At 43.5% G+C, this 24,836-nt stretch overlaps 1 protein-coding gene across 8 annotated transcripts in view; it reads left to right on the forward strand.

Annotated features, from left to right (window-relative positions):
* RAI14 (retinoic acid induced 14) overlaps positions 1–24,836 on the forward strand; it is a 147,580-nt gene that overhangs the window by 100,464 nt on the left and 22,280 nt on the right. For all 8 annotated transcript variants that reach the window (XM_079918046.1, XM_079918045.1, XM_079918047.1 and 5 more), the window contains 2 exons: positions 13,406–13,494; positions 22,529–22,593. In XM_079918046.1, coding sequence (XP_079774172.1) covers positions 13,406–13,494; positions 22,529–22,593 — 154 coding nt within the window. The remainder of the gene's footprint in view (positions 1–13,405; positions 13,495–22,528; positions 22,594–24,836) is intronic.

A 24,836-nucleotide genomic window follows, 5' to 3' on the forward strand; every position in this document is an offset into this window, starting at 1 on the left:
GTCTTGTCTAAATCTTGTTAATGTTTGGCAGAGGGATGAACTGAACACTATAATTTCTATATAGCATATCTGCTCTGCTTTTGGTCAAGTAGATTTTCGAAGGCGACATAACGTCTGTTCCTGTCTTGCAAATGTGCCCAGACGTTTGCTTCTAGTTGGGAGGTACTAAAATGTGCCAAACTCTGTTGTCTAAAATGCTCCAAACTCTATCGTAAGCACGTACAAAAGAAGGAGAAAATATGGTCCTTGCCTACAAGATGCATAGCATCTGGCTGAGAAGACGAGACCAATGGATGTACTGGAGAATAATTAAGTGCTGAATCATAAAATACTAACTTGTAAGGGGTTCAAGATGGGAAGAGGTGGTTAGGCACAGGAGTAGCGAAGGAATGCTTCCTGCCTGAGGTATGAAGTGTGATGCAAGGTGGACCTGAGAGAATGGATTGGGAGGGTGTGGGTGGGGACAGAGGAAGTGGAGGACAGTGTGGGTGATGTGATGGAGGCCATCGCGAGTTGAAAAGGAAAAACAACACAGTGCTCACTGTTTCCTTCCCTTCCTCCGGAGTTATCATAGCAGTTCAAGGTCAGGGACCCACTTGACACTGGATCAGTGGTTCTCAACTCCCATTAGAAGCACCTGGACAACTTTGAAAAGTGCTGTGCGGGGTGTCACCCTCTAAGATACCTATGTAATTGGTGTGGGGTGCAGTCTGGGAGTGGGGCTGTTTAAAGCACCCAGGATACTTGAATGGTCAGTCCAAACTGAGAACCACAGCGCTGGACACTCTTCAGTGAGACCCCAGGCTTCTTAGCCCAAGGCTTCTCGACAGGTTTTCCCCATGATAGGTTACAGGTAGACTGAGGAAGGCCCACGGAGCCCAGGTGGAATTTTTCCTGGCATACACGCACATACATATATGTATATATAATGCTTGTGCACAGAATAAAATTAAAGGTAAATTTTGGCATAAAGTAAATTATGTTAAACTAATTCACAAGGGTTTTAAAGGGAAAAATGGTGTTGTAGGTTAAAGCTGAACAGATCATGTTGCAAAATTGTGCTTTGGAAGGAACACTTGTAACCAGGGAAGTGGTGCAAATTGAGGAGAATAGATTTGGGGATTAAGAACTGCACTGATTAAAATATTGGAGGGATCACAGGATTTTTCATTTTAAAACTGTTTGCAAAGCAGGATTAAGTATATTGAGAAGGGAGGATTTTAAACACTCAGTTGGCTCACTGTTGCCCGGGGTTGCAGCAATCTGGCTTTTCCATGCCCTCCGCTGGCCCGGACCTGCCCCCGCATGCGGAGGTCAGGAGAGCCTGGGAAACCCCAGCTGGCTGTGTTAGAGGGCGGAGCAGGGGCGGGCGGCCGGCAGCACAAGCAGGCAGTGACCTCCACTCAGCCTAACCCCGCGAGAGGAGGGGGCACCTGGGGCGGGAGGTTCTCACGCTGGCAGTCACCAGACAGTTCAAGGGTGGAGGCGCATGAAATCACTCGACACGTGCCTGTCCTTTAGAAATACTCCTGCTTCCCTGAAATACACGCCTTCCAAAATGCTGCCGCCGCCGCCCCACCACGCTGCTGGGTCAGTCGAGGTCCAGTTTTCCGTCTCATTCATGAAGCCTTTTCTAAATTCCTAAGGGGGTGAGCTCGATCTCAACCACTGCCTCTCTTAAAACACCTAGGATTTGATGAGTCTTGGTTACCTATGTACTTACCTCATCCCTGTTATTCGACTATCGGGGTCAGAGCCCAGTCTTATCCAATTAATAAGAAAGGAATTGTTATTAATCGTGTTAATATTGAGGGCCCAGCACTGGGCTAGGGGCTTTCATATGTGTCATTCATTCAACAGATAGTTGATTCTTTCACCCATTTTAAAGACCATGTCAGTTTCCCTCAGGTATTTCTTATCTGATGCTCTCAATTACCCTGGAGTAATTTGTGAAGAGGAAAGTGTGGGTCAGAAAGGTTTGGAAATTGGTACAAATCACCCATTCTGGGTGGTGGAGTCTGGGGGTCTATTCTGAGCACAAGAGATGAATCATTTGCCCTAAAGAGATTTCATACTGCCCAAGTGCTGTTTTTCCTACTGCATTTGTGAAACCAAACAATCCCGAAGAAAAAGAGCTAACTCTCAGCTTAAGTGTCGCGGGGTTTCTTAGCTCTGAGTATGTGATCTTTCTTCTCAGCCTCTCCTCCTCCTGTCCCCAGGAGATCTCTGTCCCCAGAAGCACGGCTGATTCCATTAGCACATCGTGGGCACTTAAAGGACAGGAATCCTATTTTTACAGCCTTTATTTCTTTTATGCCAGTCACCATTTATTATATCTATCTGAAACGTTTAGCAGGAGAAGGCCACCAGTGTTCCCATTTCTCAAACTGTCTGCCCCCTCAGTCCCTAACGGGGGCAGTGATCAAAGTCCCTGTTGCAGCTGCCTTTGAAATAGCTGAAGGCCTGGCAGCCCTATTACTTCTCTGCCAGAGGCGATTTCTCTTAGGCCCATAGGGTTGATCCCAACTAGTAGAGTAGGATTCGTTTTTCAACGCCTTTTTGACTATAAGCTATTAGACAGTGATGCCTTCCTTACCCTTGGATTATAATCTGAAACGGGAATCCAGGTCTTTTAGGATTAAGGTTTGTCCCGCTGAAATACTTGGGTGTGTGCTAAGCCTCTTTTGAGCTCAGTGACCTCATTAGAATTTAGATGCTGCAGCAAGTAAGTCCCAGGAAACAATTGGTAGGCTGGGTTGGAATCGTAGACTTGAGAGCTGAAAAAGGCTTCAGTGGTCATGTGGACCAGATGAATAAACTGAGGCCAGTGAAAGTGAGCGACCTTATCGTTCCATACTTGGGGATAGCAGAACTGCGACCAAAACCAAAGAATACTGAATTTTAGTTCATGCTTCTGCCTCCTATGCCAGTGGTCCTAAAAATGGGACGTGTATGAGAATCACCTAGGGGGCTTGTTAAAACACAGATTGCTGGGCCCCTGCCCTGTGTCTGGGCAGGATCCTCAGAATCTGCATTTCTCACAAGCTCCCAGTGCTACTGATGCTGCTGGCCCAAGGGCCACACTGTGAAAACCACCATGTGACATGATGTTGGGAAGCAAACTAAAGCTTGTAATAACGACGTAAAGGACACAGCCTCTCCCTTAAGAACTTATAGTACAACCTGAAGAAAACATGGTCATGCCAGTTTCTGGGTGTGCCTTGGTTTAAGGAAATGCCAAATAGAAACTTCAGATGGAAAAGGCAAATTCAAAACGGAAGACTTGCATTCTCCCCCCGCCCACCCCAGACCACTTCTCTGTGCTAGGAAAATTGCAATAGGCAAGACAAGATCTCTGCCCTCGTGGAGCGTATGGAAGGTATAGTCTAACGGGGCACTCAGACAATAACCACATGCCTCTTTCATGTAATATCAGGTGCATCGGAGAAAAAGCAGCAGCCAGGGGCCACTTTGAATAAACCTGGGCAAGAAAGGCCCCTCTGAGCAGACACCTTCATTTGAGCAGATTCCTGAATTAGGATGGGGTGCCAAGCCTGCTCTTTTCTAGGACTGCTGTCCTGGTGGAGGGAACAGCAAGGCGAATGCTCCTAGGTGGGAGGGTACTTGATGTGGCCTCAGCGAACCGGGAAAGAGCTAGAAGGTGAGATCACAGTGGGAGCCAGGACCTCCTCATATAGAGCCTGGTGAGCCACACCAAGGATTTTGGATTAAATCCTAACTCCAAATACTTAATTTCTCTGATTCATTTTTATGTGACTTAATATCATTTTTCCCCCCTCCAGAAAGATTGTCTTACAAAAGCAATGCAACTGAAGTATAGGCGACTATAGGTGTTGGGAAATGCTGAAGCTCTCAAGGGATTATGAAAAGTTGGTTATTACCGTGAAGTATTTCTGAGTCACGCCAACCATGGTGATCCCTCTTGTAAATAAAGGGCTTTCAAAGGAAAGAAGGAAGATGTGGGTTTCGCAGGGAGGAACTGCTCTTAGAGTCAGGGCAGTGAGCTCAAGTCCTGATCTTCTGCACATTTCCTAACCTCTCTGAGCCTCAGTGTCTTCATCTGTGAAGTGAGGATGTTGGGCCAGCGTATCCTTCTGGAACCTTCTAACACGCTGGGATTCTGGGTGTGTCTCGTGCTGGTAGGGTTTGGTGTATGGGTGTTTCTTTGTGGCTTGATTGACTTGGGGAGTGAAAAGTCGGTTGCCGAGGCTGCCAGTGGCCAGCCTGTTGCGTTCCCGACCTCACCCGGCTGGCCAGCTCTTTTGGTATCGGGAGCTGGGGTGCTCGTAAAGGGCGCAAGAAAGAGTTTGGTTTGAGTGAAGTCTTCTGTGAATGAATATGCCTAAAAACTCCAAGTCTTCTGAAAGTAGCCTTGTGAGTTTGTGTCTCCTCCAAGTATGTGCTTCAGCTGGCAGTCAGAAACCAGAAGAACTCTGTTTGTTGTTACTCTGAAAGATGGAAGGAACTTTCCCAGCCATCAGTCATGGGCTTTTAAATAGTAATAGTTCAAATCCGCTTCGGGTTAAGGGCCTTGAGAAACATGCCGGCCTTGTCTCGAGGCATTGAAGGCTTGTACAACTTGCGGAGCGGTTTTGTAATAAACGAAACCTCTGTCACAGGCTCTGTTTGCTGCAGTGCTTGGATAACACTTCTTTCCATTGGAGACCACTGGCGACCCTGATCAGCCCCAATGAGAAGCCTGTGTTTGCTTTTTGGCCAAATACTTAGTTTTTTGTAGTTTAAACTTTGTTTCTTAAAGAGCCGTACAGCTAGTAAGTTATATTATGTGGTATTTGACAGTTTGCAGAGTGGTCTAACAAATAGTGCAGTTTCTCAGCATGGTGTTGAAGGGCCAACTCTGCAGGCAGAATGCTGAAGTCAAATCCAGGCTCCCCTACTTACTGGTTCTGGGACTTCGGGCAAGCTTACTGGACTCCTCTGTGTCTCAGTTTCCTCCTCTGTAAAATGGGGATGATGATAATTACCCCTCCCAAGGCTGGTTGGGGGGTGTAATGAGTTAAAACGTAACTAGTGCATTGTATTTCAACAGATAAGCTGCTATTATTATTGATGCTGATGTTTTTTAGTTGCCCAAACATGGTTTAGAGATGAGGGAACTGAAGTTAGGTACCTCAGCCATGATGACACAACAACAGCGCAGCAAACCCAGCCATGGTAGCCCGGCCTGCTCACTGGGTTTCCGCTGGTTCTTCCTCTGCACCTTCAGGATGCCATCCAGCTGCGTCCTGGGGCTCTCAAGGTCATCTTGGTCTTCTCTTGGGAGTGGGAGGGAGGGAGGAGGAAGAAGAAGGGGGGTGGTTGGTGGGGGAGAGATCGGGAGCCGCAAAACTCTGAAGCACAGAAACCTTGGGAAGTTCCAAGTGACAAAAACAGAGAAATTCCAAATATCAATAAGCAGCAGAGGCATCAAAGGATCACGATGTAAATCTTCAGGCCATTCTGCCTTTTAGTTACCCCTCTGTGAAAGGGCCCAGCTGAGTTTTATAAGCAAAGCTAAACATTGCCTATTATAATGAAACTTAAAACAGCATCGATTCCTTTTTTGTGGGATATATCAACAAGATTGCTTTCAAGGCTTAAGGGGATTTTGTTTTCAGAAGCGGTTTGAAACAATAGGTACCTTGGTAAAAAGGATGGTGTGAGGTTCTTAACTCATCCTCCATTTAGAGCAGCGCTTTGCAAACAGTAATGTGCACGGGAGTCAGCTGGGAAACTTGTAAAACACAGCTTTTGGGGCAGTGATTGGGGGTGGGGTCTGAGAGCTTCCATTTCTAACAGCTTCTGGTCTGTGGTTCACTCTGTGAGCATCCAAGACTTTTAGGCTATTGAAGTGCGCTCACTTCGGCTGCACTAGAATCTGGACAGCCACCCTGCTGTATCCCTGGGCAGTGACGAGTGTCCTTGTCACTGGGCCTGGAGTTAGAGGGGTGGATAAAGGATTTTATATCCCTCCCTCCTCCACTGAATTCTGAGACCTGTCCAAATGAAGAGGTAAACAAGCCAATAGAACCTCTCATAAAATACATTGCTATTGACTCTTGAATGACATTTCTTGTCTTTAAGAGGAAGGGCCACACTTTTTAATTAGGTGTAAAAGCCTACAGAGACAAAGCCAAAGGATGTTCTGAATTTGTTTTGCATTCACTCTTCTATTCCTCTAAGGGGAAATTTCAGCTGATAATTAGCTGAAATAGCTATCTCAAAGCGTTCATTAAGAAAGACTTAAGTGTTTCTTGTGTGGAAAATTTAGGTGTAATTAAAATTCTCATCGCTTAAAATTTGGCAGACAGTAACAAGTCCTGGCTGGGATGTGGACAGATTGGAGCCCTCATGTCGTTGATGGGGATGTAAAATGGTGCAGCAGCTTTAGAGAACAGTCTAACATTTCCTTAAAGACGTCAACATGGTTACCATATGGTTCAGCAATTCCACTCCTAGGTCTGTACCCACTAGAATTGAAAACAGGTGTCCACGCAAACACTTGTACACAAATGTTTTAGCAGCATTATTTGCAGTAACCAAAAAGTAGAAACACCCCAAGTGTCCATAACCAACGAATGGATACACAAAATGTGATATATCCACCCAATGGAAGGAATAAGGTGCTGGTACGTGCTACAACGTGGATGAACCTTGAAAACAGGCCAGATGAAAGAAGCCAAGCACAAAAGACCACATGTTGTATGATTCGATCTTGATGACATGTCCAGAATAGGCAAACCCATAGGTACAGAAAGTAGGTTAACGATGGCCAAGGGTAGGCATGGGAATGGAGAGTGAATACTAATGGGTACAAGGACTTTTTTTAAGCTGATGAAAGTGTTCTGGAATTAGATAGTGATGTTGGTTGCACAACTTTGTGAATATCCTAAAAACAACTGAATTGTGCATTTTAAAATGGTGAATTTACGTACCTTAAAATATATCTCAATAAAAAGACTGAGATCTGCTCATGATGTTTTTTCAGCCTTTGTTTAATTTGTCTTAATAGAATTATATCGCAGCATCATGCGTTTGTATTAAATGGTTTATCCCAGAGATCCTCAACCGGGGCACTATTGACATTTTGATATGTTGATGTTATTGACATTTTAGACGAGTCAGATAATTGTTTATTGTGGGGCCTGTACATTGTAGGGTGTTTAGCAGCATCTCTGGTCTTTACACGTTAGACACCAGGAGAATCTACCCACCCCCAACCCTGTGAATAATCAAAAATGTCTCCGAATGTTGCCAAACGTCCCCTGGGTGGGGCAAAAATCACCCCCAGTTGAGAACCACTGGTTTATCTTTAGTCTTCCTACTAAAAGCTTAGATCCATGAGGGCTTTTTTTTTATTCACCATGTGTTTCTCAGTGCTTAGAACAGTGTCTGGCACGTAAATACCCTAGTATAGTAAGTATATGAGTGAATTAATGTATTTAGCTATAGCAATTTATAAAAATATACAACTGTAGAAATACCGAAATTATCCCATGCTTGGGTTAGGTCTAATGCCCTAGAATTAACATTGTCAAGAACAGTCTCTGTTTGGGGGCGAGGGGGGCCTGTTAATCAGCCTACGACTTTGCCTGCCCACCTCACCCCAGTCTGCAAACTGTCTTTATCTAGAGGTGTGTTGTTTTACCAGCTATCCAGGGCACGGGCCATTAAAGGCCACCAGCCATGCTCTTCATTAGTGGTGTGCTGACCTGGGGCGCCATCTGCTCCCTAAGCCTGAGGTAACGCCCACAGATGCCCATCTGCAGTCCAGACCAGCACCCACCAGTCACAGGGTCTGCTGCCTTGAGGAGACTGCCGCCCTGAGGGGACCGCATTTATCAGTCACTGCAGAGGAAGGGAAACCTACTCGCTGTCATTTACAAACCTAGGTTCTGTCAGTGACTAATCATGTTTTCCCACCCAACTTTCCACTTGAGTATCTTATTAAAAGTTGGCTCTGCTTCTCGTTCACATTCAGAGGCTAAATGCTAATGACTTGTTGCTGCCAAACCCTGCTTTGGGGATTATCACTTCTATGGAAGGCGCTGGAATGTTAGCAGCTCAAGTGTGAGCGTTAGACAAGGCTGGTCTCAGATGGCTTTCTTTTTGGTCATCTGTGACTGTCTACAAGTCTCTCTTTCTTGCTTTCCTCTTCCTCCTTTCTTTCCTTCTTTCTTCATTTCTTAAGCAATGATGGTTCTGACCTAATTTCTGCTAACCTGTCTTTTCTGAACACTGAGACAAGTCCTTTTATTAAGCAACATGTCTCAGACTCTGTGCCTTGTCTTGTGTCGATGAGGCTCTGATAATTGGTGGTATTTTCTTGGATGTTTACTACACGCTTCACGTTTTGCTAGTGCTTTTACACGTACCTCATTGATTCCTCACAGCCCATTTTACAGGTGTGATGATGGTACTGTGAGCACATTTTTGTAAAGAGCTCTTTTATTTTAGAAATACATATTGAAGTATTTATGAATGAAATGATATGACATGAGATTTGCTTCAAAATAGTGGTAAGGGTGTAGATGAAACAAGGTTGTTTCGCATTCAAGTTAGACATGGTATTGGATACAAAGGATTTCATTGCGTTATTATTTCTCCTTTGTAAAGTGCGTATCTTTTAAGTATATGTGTAGAAAAGTTCAGAGACAAAAAGATAATGAGATTTGCCTCAAAATAATCCAGTTGTGGCAGGGGAGGAGGTAGAGTGGATGAGTTTATAGATAAAGTAAGATCTGTGACTTTGAGTCATTGTTGTTGGTTTTCTGTTTGTTTTCTTTTTGTTTTAGCTTTAAAAAAGGTACTGTTTAATTCTTATCCTCTACTCATAAATAGGTCTTTTGCCTTGGCCAGTATTTTACTAAACTTCTTTATGATGTTATTACGCATGGCCTGAATTAAATAAAAAATTCATAGGAATAAAACAACTAAGAAGTAAAAATATCTAGTTGTCACTTTTTTAATACATTTTTTAAAAACTGGATGTTTGTACCTTTTGACTGCCTTCGTCTAGTTCCCCTTCCCCCGATCCCCTCACCTCTGGTAACCATAAATCTGATCTCTTTTTCTATGAGTTGGTTGGTTGGTTGGTTGGTTGGTTTTTGAAGTATAATTGACCTACAACACTGTTAGTTCCTATTACGCAACATAGTGATTTGATATTTCTGTACATTCCAAAATGATCACAGTGATAAGTCGAGTTACCATCTGTCACCATACAAAGATGTTACATAGTTATTGACTGTATTCCCCACGGTGTACACTTCATACCCCTGACTCATTTATTTTGCCACTGGAAGTTTGTACCTCTTAATCTCCCTCACTTATTTCTTTCCTCCCTCCACCCCCCTCCCCTCTGGCAACCACCTGTATCTATAACTGTTTCTGTTTTGTTATGTTTGTTCATTTGTTTTTTAGATTCCACATATAAGTGAAATCATACAGTATTTGTCTCTGCCTGACTTATTTCACTTAGTGTTAATACCCTCTAGGTTCGTCCATGTTGAAGCAAATGGTAAGATTTCATTCTTTTTTATGGCTGAGTAATAGGCCATAATATGTATACATACCACATCTTTATCCATTCGTCTGTTGATGGGTAGTTATGATGCTTTCATATCTTGGCTATTGTATATAATGCTGCAGTGAACACTGGGGTGCATATATCTTTTCTAATTAGTGTTTTCATTTTCTTCAGATAAATACCCAGGAGTGGAACTGCTAGGTCATATGGTAGTTCTATTTTTAATTTTCTGAGGGATCTCCATTCTGTTTTCCATAGAGTCTGCACCAATTAATATTCCCGCCAGAGGTGTGCCAAGATTCCTTTCCTTTACATCCTTGCCAGCACTTGTTACTTGTTATCTCTTTGATAATAACCATTCTGACAGGTGTGAAGTGATATCTCACTGTGGTTTTGATTTCTATTTCCCTGATGAGTGATGTTGAGCATTTTTTCATGTATATCTCAGCCATCTGTATATCTTCTTTGGAAAAATGTCTGTTCAGATCCTCTGCCCATTTTTTAAAAAATTTTTTTTATTTGCAGTACGCGGGCCTCTCACTGTTGTGGCCTCTCCCGATGCGGAGCACAGGCTCCGGACGCGCAGGCTCAGCGGCCATGGCTCACGGGCCCAGCCGCTCCGCGGCACGTGGGATCTTCCCAGACCAGGGCACAAACCCGTGTCCCCTGCATCGGCAGGCGGACTCTCAACCACTGCGCCACCAGGGAAGCCCCAAGCATGTGAGATTTTGTGTGAGCCTTTTAAGAGTGGAGTCTCTATTTCCCACAGCCCTCTGGCTCTCCCGAAAGTAAGCCCAGCTGACCTTCAAAGCCAAACATTCTAGGGACTCATCCTCCTGGTGCAGGGCCACTGGGCCAGGGAACCCAGTGTGGGGCTTGGACCCCTCACTGCTTGGGGGGAAACTTTGCAATTGTAATTATCCTCCTCTTTGTGGGTTACCCACCCAGGATATGGGTCTTGACTATAGCACATCTCCGCCCCTCCTACCTGTCTCGTTGTGGTTCCTTCTTTATATCTTTGGTTGTAGAAGATCTTTTCTACTAGTCTTCTGATCTTTCATTAATAGTTGCTCTGTAAATAGCTGTAATTTTGCTGTGCCCGTGGAGGGGAGGGTCTTTCTACTCTGACATCTTCTCTAATCAAAACATTTTTTAAGGCTGAATTTGCCCTTATAAATATTTAATCTGATAATGTGCACAGAAACCTAATAGTTCTTCCTGTGGATAATCACACACAAAATACCCAACACTGGTATCATTCAAGGTCCCAGTAGGAAACAGGTAGCACTCACATAGGATAATTGATGGGTGGTTAAGAAAGGAACTGTATATACACCTGTGGTCAGATTAAACCAGCAAGGCTGGAAAAGCAGCCCTGCCTAGTAACAGTGGGAAATATTTCACCACCACTGCTACCCACACCTGAAGAGGCAAGGAGAGAAATCAGTTACCAAAACCCAGAAAGAGCTGCAGCTGTAACTTTGGAAGAGCTGGCCCACAGAGCTGTGAACTTCACAGAGGAAGTAGAGGAAGGCAGCCAAGTCATCCATAGAGCACGTCGTGTTCGTCAGAGCACATTTATCAACGTGCAGTAGTGGCCTGCACTAATGCTTCGTTGTCACATGTGTCTGCAATTTCAATCCCCTATTATTACAGTGTGCAACCCAGAGGTAATCCAGGAAGCCTTGGAGTAGAAAAAATATAAATATTACAGGGGGAAGAGGGTTAGTAACTCAGAGGGGCACATTGAAGAGATTCTGGGTTGCTAGCAGGAGATACGAGGAGGGATTTTGGGTCTCTGGCCAAGTTCTGTTTCTTCAGTATCAGAGTAAAAGGGGCACGTTCCATTTGTGAAGTTTTAGCAGTATACAGTTACGGTGTGTGTAGCTTTCTTTATATATGTTAAACTTCAATCAAAACTTCTGTATCTATACATACTTTTATGTTTTTTGTGTGTGTGCACGCGTGTGCATGTGTGTGAGTGTGCTGATTACGAATCCTGGTACTTTTATCTTTAGCAGAAGATACGACTGTCCAGATCATTTTGATTGAGTTCTCCCCGGTCATAGGAGATAGAAGAATGAATAGCTTAGAAGCAAACACATAGATATTAAGAAGATAAATATTAATAAATATTAGAGCTTAATAATGCGGGGCATTTCGATTCATAGCCTTGAAAGCAGAGTTCAATAATTGAGGCTCTTAATGGTAATATCATGTCCCCGAGAGCAATTTAATTATGTAACATACACTGTTACTAAAACTGGGGAGATTTTCGAAACCTTCCACTGTGATTGCACAATTCACTGCTTAAAGATGAACTTTACTTATTGTAAAGTTGTTACCCCAACAATACTGAAAACAGAGGTATTATTGTAGTGCCTTTTAGGGAGGTTCTTCGGGTTAAGCCGTATTTAATGAGGAATTCCATTTAAACAAGTCACCACGTTCCCAAGTCATTCCAGATGATCAGAGTTTCACCGTAGTGTGTAATCACCTACAGAGTGGATTTTGACTGTAAAGAAACGTTACACATAAACTGCTGCACAAATGCAGAAATAGTTGGTGTGACCAGAGCCAGGTAAGCTTTCATTATCATTTTAAAGAATGTTAGAGCCAGAGGGACCATCAGATATCATCTGAGTCAATCCCCACATTTTACTGTGGAGGGAATTTAAGCTCGGAGAGGTTAAACTGACGTCCCAAAGATACATAGCTGACGTGTGGCCGATTTGCAACCAGGACTGACCTATCCCCAATTGCTGACCTGCCCACCTTTACAAAGCCTCGTTCTCCAGAGCAGAGGTGCTGGGTCAAGCTGACTTGGGTTTGAATCGGTTTAGCTCTTGGACTTGCTAGTTGAGTGTGACCCTGGGCCCCAGTGACAGGTCCTGTCCTGTGAAAAAATATTGCCTGGGTATTAATTCAGAGGTACAGATACCAAGGTGCTGCATGGCAAGTATCTTGAGAAGTTAAGTCCCTGAGATAGGGCGGAGGAGAGCTGGGAGGCTCCTTAACCTCCTTCTATAGGAAGGAGGCTGTGAAGAGGGAAGACCTCTGCAGTGGAGACCTTCCTGGGGTTTTTGCCTTCTCAGCCTCTGGGCCTGAGTGCCCAGTGGAACTGTGCTTTCCTTCTGTCTGTAGAAGTGCACTTTACTCCGGGATCTGTGGGGACGATGGGTGCATTTGTGGGCCTTCTCTAATGCTGTTTGCACCTGACTGAGTGTAGACACCTGCCATCTAATGGAGATGGTGTTAGGACTCACCTCAAAAGGTTTTTAGGAGAATGAAAAGAGGTAATGTATCAAACTGAGTAGTTGGCACACATCAGCCACTTAAAAGTTGTGTACAACTATTGTTATTCAGCTAGAACACAACAATGGATTTGACCTTGATGCTGTTCAAGAACCTTGACCGTTGTTTGACTCAGACAAATTTCCCTTCATAGAGCGTATTACTTAAAAATAATGGCTTTGGTGAAAACACTAGACAGCAGAAAGAAGTTGATAAATTACTTCTTATTTAGGAATCCGATCTAGTTGGGACTGGCTCTTCTTCCCTAAAGGGACAAGGAATGTAGTTGTGTCTTACTGTTTTCAAGCTTTGTTTTTACGTTGGAAGACCTAAGATCTAGCTCCTAATCCATTACTTAATAAAAAGTGTCAATGAGCAAATTATCAGACTGCTTTGAGCCTCCATTTCCTCCTCTTTAAAACGAGGTTGATAATAATACCTACTCACAAGATGGTTGTGGAGCTTAAGTGAGAGAACGTGTACACAAAGAGGCAAAAACATGGTCAGAGATGAACTCTGAAGAGTGGAAATCTTCAGGAGATTATGTTACCTCTTTTCCAGTTTTCATCTTGCCGCTACAAAAGGACACGTGGAATGCCTCAGGGTCATGGTTACGCATGGCGTGGATGTGACAGCCCAAGATACTGCCGGTATGTAGTCTTTTTCTCTTAAGTCAACAGGCCAGCAGGAAAGTAGGTGTCACAAAAGTGATACATATTCACTGTGGAAAATTTACAATCTATACAGATAAGCCAAAGGAAGAACATAGAGTCTACTCCATTGACCAAGCTCTGACATGGTTTCATTATTCATGCCTTTACGGGTGTTTTCATCTTATATGTGGTTAGTCAACTAGAGACTGTATGCTTTTTATCCCCCATTAAAAATTTTTATTTTCTAAGATTATTTGTATGGACCAAGCACCTTTCCCTAATTTTTGTTTTTATGAACCATGGTATGAAGTGCTGAATGGAATGAATTGTGTAGGCGCTCATTTTGTCAACTAGCTGAGTTGAGCTCTGTGGACAGAAGCCAGGATCCTAATGTGGACCAGCTGCCCATGGTCTGCACCCCTTACTGTGGTTTAGTGTATCTGAATCACCTGGGAACTGGAGGGGAGGAAGGGAGGGAGAGAGAGGGGGAAAGGAGAGGAAAGAAAAGAATAAACAGTGCACGCACACAGACACACACAAAACCCCACACATAGATACCCAAACTCTACCTTCTGAAATTCAGATTCCATTGTCCGAACGTTTCCAGCCAATTGATATTTTTTGTAAAGCTCCGAGGTGATTCTAACGTGAAGCCAGTGTTGTTAAATGATGATTAAGGCAAATAGAAGAGGAAGTGTAGTCTTGTCTTTCATGAACGTTGTTTTACAGGAAGGAGCCCCTGGGGTCTCCAGCCTGGGATTCTGCCCCTGTTGGCCACACCAAAAGATCAAAGCAGCTACTGATGGCTTTTCATTTCTATATTGTACTTGAAAATCTGTCTTCTAATAGGCTTTTGGTGGTTTTTACTGGAATAAAAAAAAAAAAAAATCAGTCTATTTCACAGTCTTTATTTAGGCTTTTCATTAATCGTAATGGATCACTTTCCCTTCCCCAAAACACTGACACCTCAGAGTAGTCATCTTGGGGCAGATTAGTCAATCAGGTATTGTGAAAATATAATTTTTTCAAAATATGACTGGAAAACTGGTGTTTTGGAATTGTTTTCATAAAGGCTGTGGCATTAAAAAGAAATCATCTCAGTGTTTGGGAACCTTTATTCTTTGAGAATAGATTCGTTTTTTTAGGACAGGCCAAGAGCCACTTGACGTCAAGTCAGATAAATGAAGTGTCAACCTGGTAAAACCATTTTTGGTCAAAAATAGTGAGTGACTGAAGTAACCGAATGATTTTCCTGAGCAGTCCCACAGAAAGCTCCAGAAAAGTATTGTGAGAAATGGCAATACGAATAGAAGAAAGAACGGTTTCCCTAAGTGACCACCTGGAAGGAAACACTAATCTATGTTGCTAATTAAAATCATCTTTAATCCCAAGACCCAGTTATTTTGTTTTTAAAGTTTATTGTTACTACTTTTTAAAGTTGTACCACATACACTCAGGGCAGTATGAGCGGCTACAGTCGCCTTGATGAAACATATGTCCTCTTAAGTAGACAGGGTTTCTTCTCTAAGAAAATCATTATCTAGAAGAATTTTCTTAGACTGAATATATTTGAGCTGTAATACAGTTTTGTTTAACTGCATTTGATGTTAAAAAATAGATTAGACAGGAATCTGGTTATTTCCATCATAACCAAACATCTCTCCCCCATATTTTTATTAAAGGGAAAAAATGTTTCTGGGCTTCCCTGGTGGCGCAGTGGTTGAGAGTCCGCCTGCCGATGTAGGGGACATGGGTTCGTGCCCCGGTCCGGGAAGATCCCACATGCCGCGGAGCGGCTGGGCCTGTGAGCCATGGCCGCTGAGTCTGTGCGTCCGGAGCCTGTGCTCCACAACGGGAGAGGCCACAGCAGTGAGAGTCCTGTGTACCGCAAAAAAAAAAAAAAAAAAAAAAGTTTCTTCAATACGTGCTCATTGTAGAAAATTTGGGAAATACAGAAAACTACCAAGAAGATAACGAGTGCTTCTACTCCAAGAAGAAAAAAATTTTACCGTTTAGCTATATTTCCTACCAGATTTTTCTGGCACATTTTTACATAGTTGAGATCACATTATATAATAAACTCTAAATCCTGCCTTAAAAAAAAAAAAGATTACCATGATCATTTTCTGCACTAAAAGCTTTTAAGAAGCATAGTTTTTTGTGGCCATCTAACACCACGTGGGTGGAGTTTGTATTTACTATCAGAGCCCTCACTCAGTTTCTGAGAGCCTGGGGAATCGGGCAGTGAGACCTGGACACCCCAGTGCAGTTCCCTCTTCCTTGCCAGCTGAGATGACAGTGCCCTCCAAGAAGCTGGAGGGGAGGACTTCCCTGGCAGTCCAGTGGTTAAGACTGCGCTTCCACTGCAGGGAGCATGGGTTCAACCCCTGGTCGGGGAACTAAGATCCCACGTGCTGCAAGCCATGGCCAAAAAAAAAAAGAAGCTGGAGGGGACACTGCAGACCCATCCTGGATGCTTCTCTGGGCTGGTCAGTGGGAACTGCCACAGCCCATTTCTTTCAACTCTGATGGAAACTGGGAGAATCCACGGCACTTTGTAGCCCCAGAACATCGTCCAAACATCCCATGAGTTGGAAATGTCTCAGAGCTGCCGGTCACTTCCCTCTTGCCTGACGTTTTAAACAATGAGGTCAGCACTCTGGTCCTTGGCCTTATTGTTTTTACTTTAGTCTGAGTGAGGCACTGACTTCTTGTGATCTCTTGAAAACATGCAAAGAGAATACAGGAACAAAAGAAGGAAAAGTGGCATGGATATAAAAGTGCATAGAGAGTCTGTCGTGTTATGTAGAACAACACTTCTCAAACTTTTTTCTGTTACAGTGAACCAGGTAAACGTGATGGCCTTTACTGCTCACATCCCTCCTGTCGGCTCTGTCACCCAGTCCCATCTCTCCCTCAAGAACACGTATCAGAATCCAAGGGAAGGACAAGGACATTAGTCACTGTGCTTTAGTGGTCGTCATTTGCCCAAAACATTTGACGAATGAATGAATTAAATGGCTCCGCTCTCATAGGTGCTGTCTTTTCAGTAAACCTACCTGAAGTATTGCCATATTATTACTAAGATATAGTCGTCTTCAATCCCAACAGCCACTGAGAACGCGTGTGAAAATCTGTTGCCATAAATCCACTGCCCTATAGAGTTTCTGAAAAAAACCTGCTTTCAAAATATATCATTACGCTAACCCTTTTAATTCTTTTTATCCACAAAGTCTACAGGATGATTTTAAACTGGTGCTTGGATTTAAGTTCAGAAGCAAAGGGTTTTTAGCATCTATTTCTTTATCAACTATCCTTCCACATAAAATGCTTGGAAGTCCGACCAGAGACTTTTTAATTTATTTTATTTTATTTTTATTTTTAGCTGCATTGGGTCTTCATTGCTGTGCGCGGGCTTTCTCTAGTTGTGGAGAGCGGGGGCTACTCTTCGTTGCAGTGCGCGGGCTTCTTATTGCGGTGGCTTCTCCCGTTAAGGAGCACGGGCTCTAGAGCGCGGGCTCAGTAGTTGTGGCACGCGGGCTTAGCTGCTCCGCGGCATGTGGGATCCTCCCAGACCAGGGCTCGAACCTGTGTCCCCTGCACTGGCAGGTGGATTCTTAACCACTGTGCCACCAGGGAAGCTCCTGACCAGAGACTTTTCATAAGTGCTTTACAGACAATCTTAGGAGCAGAACACTGTCAGAAGATAAGGCCTTGGGTACAGTACAGTACATCTCAATCATCATTTTAGATAGCCTTTGAGGCTTAGGTGAGATAATACGTGTGGGCATCTTAGCGCCCAGCACACAGTGAGTGCTCGCTGCCTTTGGCTCCTATTTTATGATGATTATTGCTACTTCATCCACATCACCTTTATTCTCTTTTACACATCAGGCTTTTGCAGAGGTTTCACATCTTAAAAAAAAAAAAAAAAATTGTGATCATCCTCAAGCCAAATACTTTCATAGTACAAATCAGAAAAAGAAACTCCAAAACTGGCAGAAGCTCATGACTCATGTTTTTGGTTTGGGGGGGGTTCCCCCCATTCCTTATTGCCTGTTTGCCAAACAACGCCATAGGCGTATATATAGCGATCAGCTGGGAAAGTCCACACCTAAACTCATAGCGCTGACTCTGAACAGGGCCTGCGTAATTGTCCAGCGCCTCTCGTTGCTTTGTTTGCTCTTGTTCTTCACTGATGTAGGAAGTGGCATTTCTGTCTGTTTCTTTAGAAATCACTTCTCCCAGATTTCTAGGCTTATTTATTATTATTATTTTTTTAATGGCTGCAGTTAGCACCTGGGAGGATGAGATTGGATTAAACAGAAGCATTTACAGAAGATTGAAGAAGACCAAAGAATCTTCTGTTTGTTATCACTGCTCATCTGAAGCATGAGCTTTCGGACTCCCTTTATGAGCAAGCGTATGCATTTGACACAGTGTGATCCAGTGGCTTAAACAAGATAGACTTTTCTGGCTCTCAGTTGAAAGTCCCAAATTGGTATGGCAGCTTGGCTGCTCACCAAGGGACCCAGACTCCTGTTGGTCCACCATCCAGGGTGTTGCCTTGGTCCTAATGACCCAGGATGGCTCCCCCTGAGTCTGCATCACAGTCACAGTGGGCAGAAGGGCAAGCCCAGCCCACAGAGTGATCTGTGGCCACACCTGGCTTTAACGGAAGCTGGGAATTCTGGGCAGCAAATTATCCAATTAAAAATATAGAAGGTTTTGCTGTAGAAGGAGATGGAAACAGATTGAAGGATGATGTGCAGTTTCTGTCACGCTCCCATATCTAACGTTTTCCCTGATTCCTTTGCACACAAAACTTCTTTTCTCATAGAAGAAGAGAGGCTTAGGGAAGTGAGAACTGAAGTATGGAAATACCCTAATGCACAGAGGTCTCAGGAGGGGGGCACTTGAGAACGCTTACTCTTTCCTAGGGTTTCAGGTGCTGGTTTAGCTTTTGTTTGGATTTCTGGGTGGCCCTCCATTCCATTATGCCCCTAATCCCACTCACATATGACACCATGTGAAGACACAGACGGTAATATTCATCTTAAAATTCAGGCACTTGAGAGAATGGTCATGTAAAATGTTAATTGCAAATTATAGCCCACTAAGTGTATTTCGTATTTTCATTTGGATTAAAGGCAAACCAAAGAACGATTGTATGATTTATAGTCCTTTATTTGCTGTTCACGCATGTGTATGGGATGTCAGGAGGGCCAACCGTATAACCTGGCCATGAAAATATTTCAGGTGATACACCCACACACAAAAAAATCTTTTGATTCTGTATAAAACAGTATGCAAACCTACTTTGTGGAGATTAAGGGATAATTCAAAACTATTTAATAGTAAGAATGGTTATTAGAAATCTCCTCTATATATGTATGTGTGTTTGTGTAAAACTGAATCACTTTGCTGTACACCAGAAACTAACACAACATTGCAAATCAACTATACTTCAATAAAAAAAGACAGATTTTTTAAAAATTATTTTTTATTGAAATATAGTTGATTTACAGTGTTGTGGGGTTTTCTTTTGTTAACTTTTATATTGGGGTATAGTTGATTAACCATGTTGTGTTAGTTTCAGGTGTACAGCAAAGTGATTCAGTTATACTATACATGTATCTATTATTTTTAATAAATAAAATTTAAAAAAGGAAATACATCTTTTATACCCTGATCTCGCCCCTGGAACTATAACTAGGTGAATAGACTTATGCTTCAATGATTAAAAACTTGATGTAAAGATAAGCATTTCTGAGGACAGAGTTGTTTAAATATATTTGAAGTTGTAAATAAGAAACAAATTAATTTACACTTTTATTGTTTATATTCAGCATTCTGAAACTCTGGTTCTTAAATAGATATTTTAAACCTTACCTAGTCGAGTATCATTTAATTCTCTTTCTTTTTCTAAATGTCTCCATGTTATAATCTGGAACTATAATTTCTCAAACTTCAGCCTTTTGGTGCTTGTTCGTCATGTCTTTGTGTCTTATGACCTCATCGGTTTAAAAATTTGTCACCTACACTTGAAGACTGTGTTCTCAGTGCCATCAGTAGTAGTTCCTCCACTCTATGAGTGAGTTCTTCTCTGTTTCAGCAGCGCTCTTAAATCACTGAATAAATGGTTGTTTTCTGAGGTGGGTTGGAGGATGGTGTTCATGGCTACAATGGCTAGGTCATCCTTCTTAGACTCTTTCAATAACAGGATTCTTAAACCACCTGGAATAGCCTATGACTCTTGACTTATAAATAGCCCTGGTCTGTTCGCTTATAGAGTTCTGCTGAGATGCACTTGAATTAGGGTTGCCCTGTTATTTTCCTATAGGGAAGTTGCTTCCTGATATTCCAGACAGATCCACAGCTGAGTGGGGGCCAGACTTATGCACTGGCTCGTTTCAGTGAGGTTCTGTCACTAATATAATATACTCTCCAGAAAATTTTGCATTTGGAAAGAGAATTTTGTTTTAATGGTAGCAGTGAGAGACATCTCACTCCAGTGTAATGTCCAGGGAATGATGCATCATTTGAATTTTGAGACTTTTAAGTGAAAAATGCTTTCGTGCTCCTGGTTAGGAAAACACATCACAGGGCCAAGGAATAAGAAAATTTTGTTTCTCTAGAAACACAGCGTTTACTTCCAGGTATGACTAGAACACTTGGAGTGAAAAATAAAAGCCTGTTATTTATTTTATGCTGAATTGTTTCAATCTCCCTCCCCTCTTGTCTTTGGAGAACTGTGCCTTTTTCCAGTGGGTGCTATTTATGTAGAAGAGCTTTTGTCCACAGGGTAGACAAAAGTTAAGGCATTGCATACACGACATAAACAGTCTTCTACTTACAATCAGGATGGGTTCCAGAAGTTCATCTGTAAGGCATTTGTTTAAAACACAGAATGTGCTTGTCTTTAGAAACACTGGTATAAATGATGGTTGAGGGCCAGGCTAACCCACCAAAACCTATTTAACGCATAGTGTAACTGAACTCACTATTGTGTGTTATACATCCTGAAAGGACGGGGTCTCCTGTGGTAAAAGGAGGAAGGGGAAGAGAAGATCTTTTGTCTTCCTGCTTCCAAGGGTCTCAGTCCCTCATCTCCTGACCTTCCTCACCCTCATCCACTTGGTAGGAGGTCAAAGGATTCCTTGCGTCAGTGTTCTACCCCCATCAGTTGACTCCCCTCACACATACCCAGAAAATCTCTGTGCAGCTACTCAGAAAAGAAGGAATCTGATCTTTTGACCTCACACATGCTTTTGTGCCGCTCACTGTGGTCCTAAAACCCTCTAATTTTAAATATGGTATTTCCTAGCCATATGATAACCTAATAATTAGTGGATTTCTGGTCAGAGTTATTATAAAGACTAATTCAGAAAGGAGAAATGGTATTTGGAGACTGGACCACCATATAAAAGAGGGGTCCTGGACCACCATATAAAAGAGGGGTCCTGGACCACCATATAAAAGCGGGGTCCTCTAAGCCAGGGGTTCTCAACCGGGGGTGATTCCCACCCATCCAGGCGATATTTGGCGATGTCTGGGGACATTTCTGATTGTCCCAACTGGACGTCCAGTGGGTAGAGGCCAGAGATGCTACTCACCATCCTATAGTACATAGGACCACCTTCCACAGCTTCAAATGTCAAGAGCAGTAAGGCTGAGAAACATGCTTTAAGCCTGTTCCGAAGTGTGGGTTGCTTACAGGTGTTACATTGGGGGTATCTTGGTCAAACAGTTTACAGACGCAGGACTTAGGAGTTTCCTAGGTGTATTGGGTTGGCTGGCAGTGGTAACTTTGGTTCCCTCCCTCCAAATACCACTCTGCAGACATCTGTAGTGGACATACCCTCTAATTCAAATGAGCAAATGTGTATCGAGAGCCTATTATGTGCCAGCAGTGCTGCAGGCTCTTGGGATACAGAGTTTATATTCTAGTGGGGAAAGAAGAGCAGTTAAACGTAAGAGAGTGCGTGTGTGTGTGTGTGTGTGTGTGTGTAGGGAGAGAAAGGAGTGGGGTGGAAAGGGAGAGTTGAGGGTGCTGGGTGCTATGAAGGATAAAAGAATGAAGGAGGAAGTAGGGATAAAAGAGGTGGGGGAGGAACTGGAATTTTAAGTGGTGAGGTCAGGAAAGACCAGAGATGCTGGTCTGTGACCAGAGATGAGGTCAGAAGACTGTGTTTTGGTGGCATCCGAGGGAGGTAAGAGGGCAAGCTGGGTGGTCATCTTAGAGGAGGAGGGTCCAGGCCAAGCAAAGAGTAATTTGCCAGGGCCCTTGGGTGGGAGCCTGCTGGTCTAGTAGGGCTGCCTCTAAGCCCCTCTTCCATAGAAACTCTGAGGCCCATTCGGTGGTAGCGGGGAGGGGCCTGGGTATAGCATTAAAATTTCCTAAAGTAATCTGGCCACAGAAAGGTCAGAGAGTCTCATGTTGTAATGTTCTGTGAAGGGAGCGTGAAAAGATGCTACTTTGCTAGTGTGTTGTTTTTATATAACCCTTTTCCTTCTTCCGTGTAAGAACGTGGGACATCTGAACTCCAGGTAATTTCCACACAGAGCTGGAGCACATTTAGGGGAGGGAGAAACGAGAGGTGGAAGTGGGGTTTCGTCCGGTGTTCGGTGTGCTCCCTGCTGGCTCGCTGGCTGCCTTTGCTGGGTTCCTGGGCCAGTGGCAGTCGTGGCCTGGTGTGACTGTTATGGACGTGGGGCGTCTGGCACCCGTGCTGACAGCTGAAAGCAGAACTTCCAAGGTGCATACCAGGAGTCCACCGCCAGCTTCTAGCCCAGAGCTCGATTGTACCCCAAGAGGACAGCAGCTGGCATGGCCTGTGAATGTTATCCAGGGGACAGGATGCTCTGTGTTCTCCCCACTTTTGTCACACTGAACTTTGCAGAGAAGAAGTTGAGGCCTCATTCTCAAGAGTAACAATTCCGTCTTTGTTGGAGAACAATTTATTTCCTCATAGTTGTCTTCATTACAGAGATGAGAGATTTAAAAAACAATTTTTTTAATTCCATTTAGGACACAGTGCTTTGCACCTTGCAGCTAAGAACAGCCACCATGAATGCATCAAGAAGCTCCTTCAGGTAAAGTGGGACAACAGAAAATTATAAACGTGTCGTTTTTAAAATTTGAAAGTAACCTTGTGGGTGAAAGAACAAACACATACACACGTACTCCTTCAAATATTATCCCAGAACCTGGGTTTCCTAAGAAGCTTCAGTATAGCCAAGGAGAAGATTATTTCCATAGCAGTTGCGCTGGTAGAGAAGAGGATCCTAATCAAAATTTGGAGTGTCTTCCTGGGATCCAGCCCTTTTCTCTGCTTTATTCAGCTCTTTTTTCCTTATTGGAAGAACTTGTACCCTTTACATAGTCAGCTTGAAAAACTTTTTCATGCTGTTGGAGATCCTTATAATACAGGATCTCCAGTATCCTAGTATTTATTCTCTCTCGATCATTAGTAGAATGCAGCTTTTCTCGATAAGCAAAATTTCAACCACTGTTTCCTTGTATGTAACTTGATGAGCCTTTAGTTCTTAGTCTTTGTTCAAGTTCTTGGTTTTATTCTTCTTTATAATTTTAGGTCAACCCCCTGGTTTGATAACCTTGCCAGGAAGTTTATAATGATTGCTTAGGGTGACTTCCGTATTTCTTTAAAGATGAATATTTCGCGAAATCCCAACAGCAGTTTGTACAGTAACTTCCAGCTGATGCCAGTCAAAATGCAAGCTGGCTGTTTTCAGGAACAGCACAGAGCAATAAAGTATGTGTTTGGAGTAATGTCTGTTCTCTTGAGCTGTTGTCTTGGCCTTCCTGAGCATCATTTGGGACCCAGCATCTTGCTTTAATTTGGCTTTGCAATTCTAATGCAGCAACATGGGCACATTCTTCAACTTGTCCTGGTCTGTTGATCACATAGCTTCTTGTCTTGCATTACCTGATGCAAGCTACCACCAATACCAGCAATGCTTAACCTTAACAGGTCTTTGAAGTGAAATTCAAGAAACATAGATCAACACCTGTGATGATGATGATGGTGATTTTTATTCTGAGGCTCCTCTCTAAAGACAGTTACAATAGAACTTTTCTTCCCTGCCTCCACACCCATGGCCTTAACCTTAAATTTTTGTTTAACTTATTTGTATTTTAAATTTCCATTCCCGTCCTGGCTTGGCTATCCAGACTTTGCATCTGGCTCTGATTTGAAGGAAGAATGAACTTGACAAGCTGGAAATCCTCATGGGCAAGGACCAGATATTCTAGCCTCTAATGTAATTTTATATCTGGTTATGCAAATGGATTGGTTTTTCCCTGGAATCTTTGAAGCCTTTAAACAGTTCCTTGTGCTGTTCTAAAATTAGGCCAAAACATGGTAAGCTGTAACATGATCTCTATTCTTCTTACCACTGAAGGGCAGACAAACATTTCCACCATTGCCTGCTCTCTGCAAACTGTCTGAATTCTGTTCCTCTTTCTGGATAGTTGTTAAAACTGGAGGCTTTGACGGCCTCCTAATGGGCTGCTTACCTTGGGTCCTGCACTCCTCTGGTAACTGCTTCACTCCTCGTCTGGGCGACCCACGCCCTCCGTGATGGGGCCACTGCCATCTCGGGCCGCCCCTCACCCTGCGCCCTCTCTCTCCGGCCTTTTGCTCTTACTATCTGTCTGCTGGAGAGACTTCCCTTCTCCAGTGGCTACCATTTCAAAGTTCCACCTCCTTAAGGCAATGGGCACAAAGAGAGCCTTGTGAGAGTCTTCAGATGAACTCTCCCCCACTCTCTCTTGTAGCAAGTGGTCCCTGGGCACCATGCGCTCTGTCAAGCAGCGAGTATTTACTCACAGAGCAGCCCCTATCCTGCTGGAGCTTGGCTTCTGGTAAATGAAGACAGAAATACACATGACCGATTGCACATCACTGAGAAGAAATCTAACAGAGTATTGTCAGAGGGGAGTGAGGAGGGATGTTCAAGAAGGCCCCCGGGGAGGAGGTGATATTTAAGCTGAGAACTCAGCTGTGGGAAGAGCATTCCAAGCAGAGAGAACAGCAAGTACAAAAGGCCTGAGGTAGGAAAGTCACTAACTAGCCAGGGAGGAAAGAAAGCCAGTGGGTGGGCTGGGGGCAAAGCCAATGAGGAGCAGAAAGAAGGGCCCAGGGGGCTTCCCTGGCGGTCCAGTGGTTGAGACTCTGCGCTTCCACTGCAGGGGGCGTGGGTAATCTCTGGTCATGCCGTGCAGGGAGGCCACCAAAAAAAAAAAAAAAGAAGGGCCCAGGCTACCTTGTGTGTCATGATGGGCAGACAGTGATTCCTCAGAGTACAGTGTGGAA

This window comes from Stenella coeruleoalba (genome assembly GCF_951394435.1).
Source record: "Stenella coeruleoalba genome assembly, chromosome: 3".
NCBI classification, from domain to species: domain Eukaryota; kingdom Metazoa; phylum Chordata; class Mammalia; order Artiodactyla; family Delphinidae; genus Stenella; species Stenella coeruleoalba.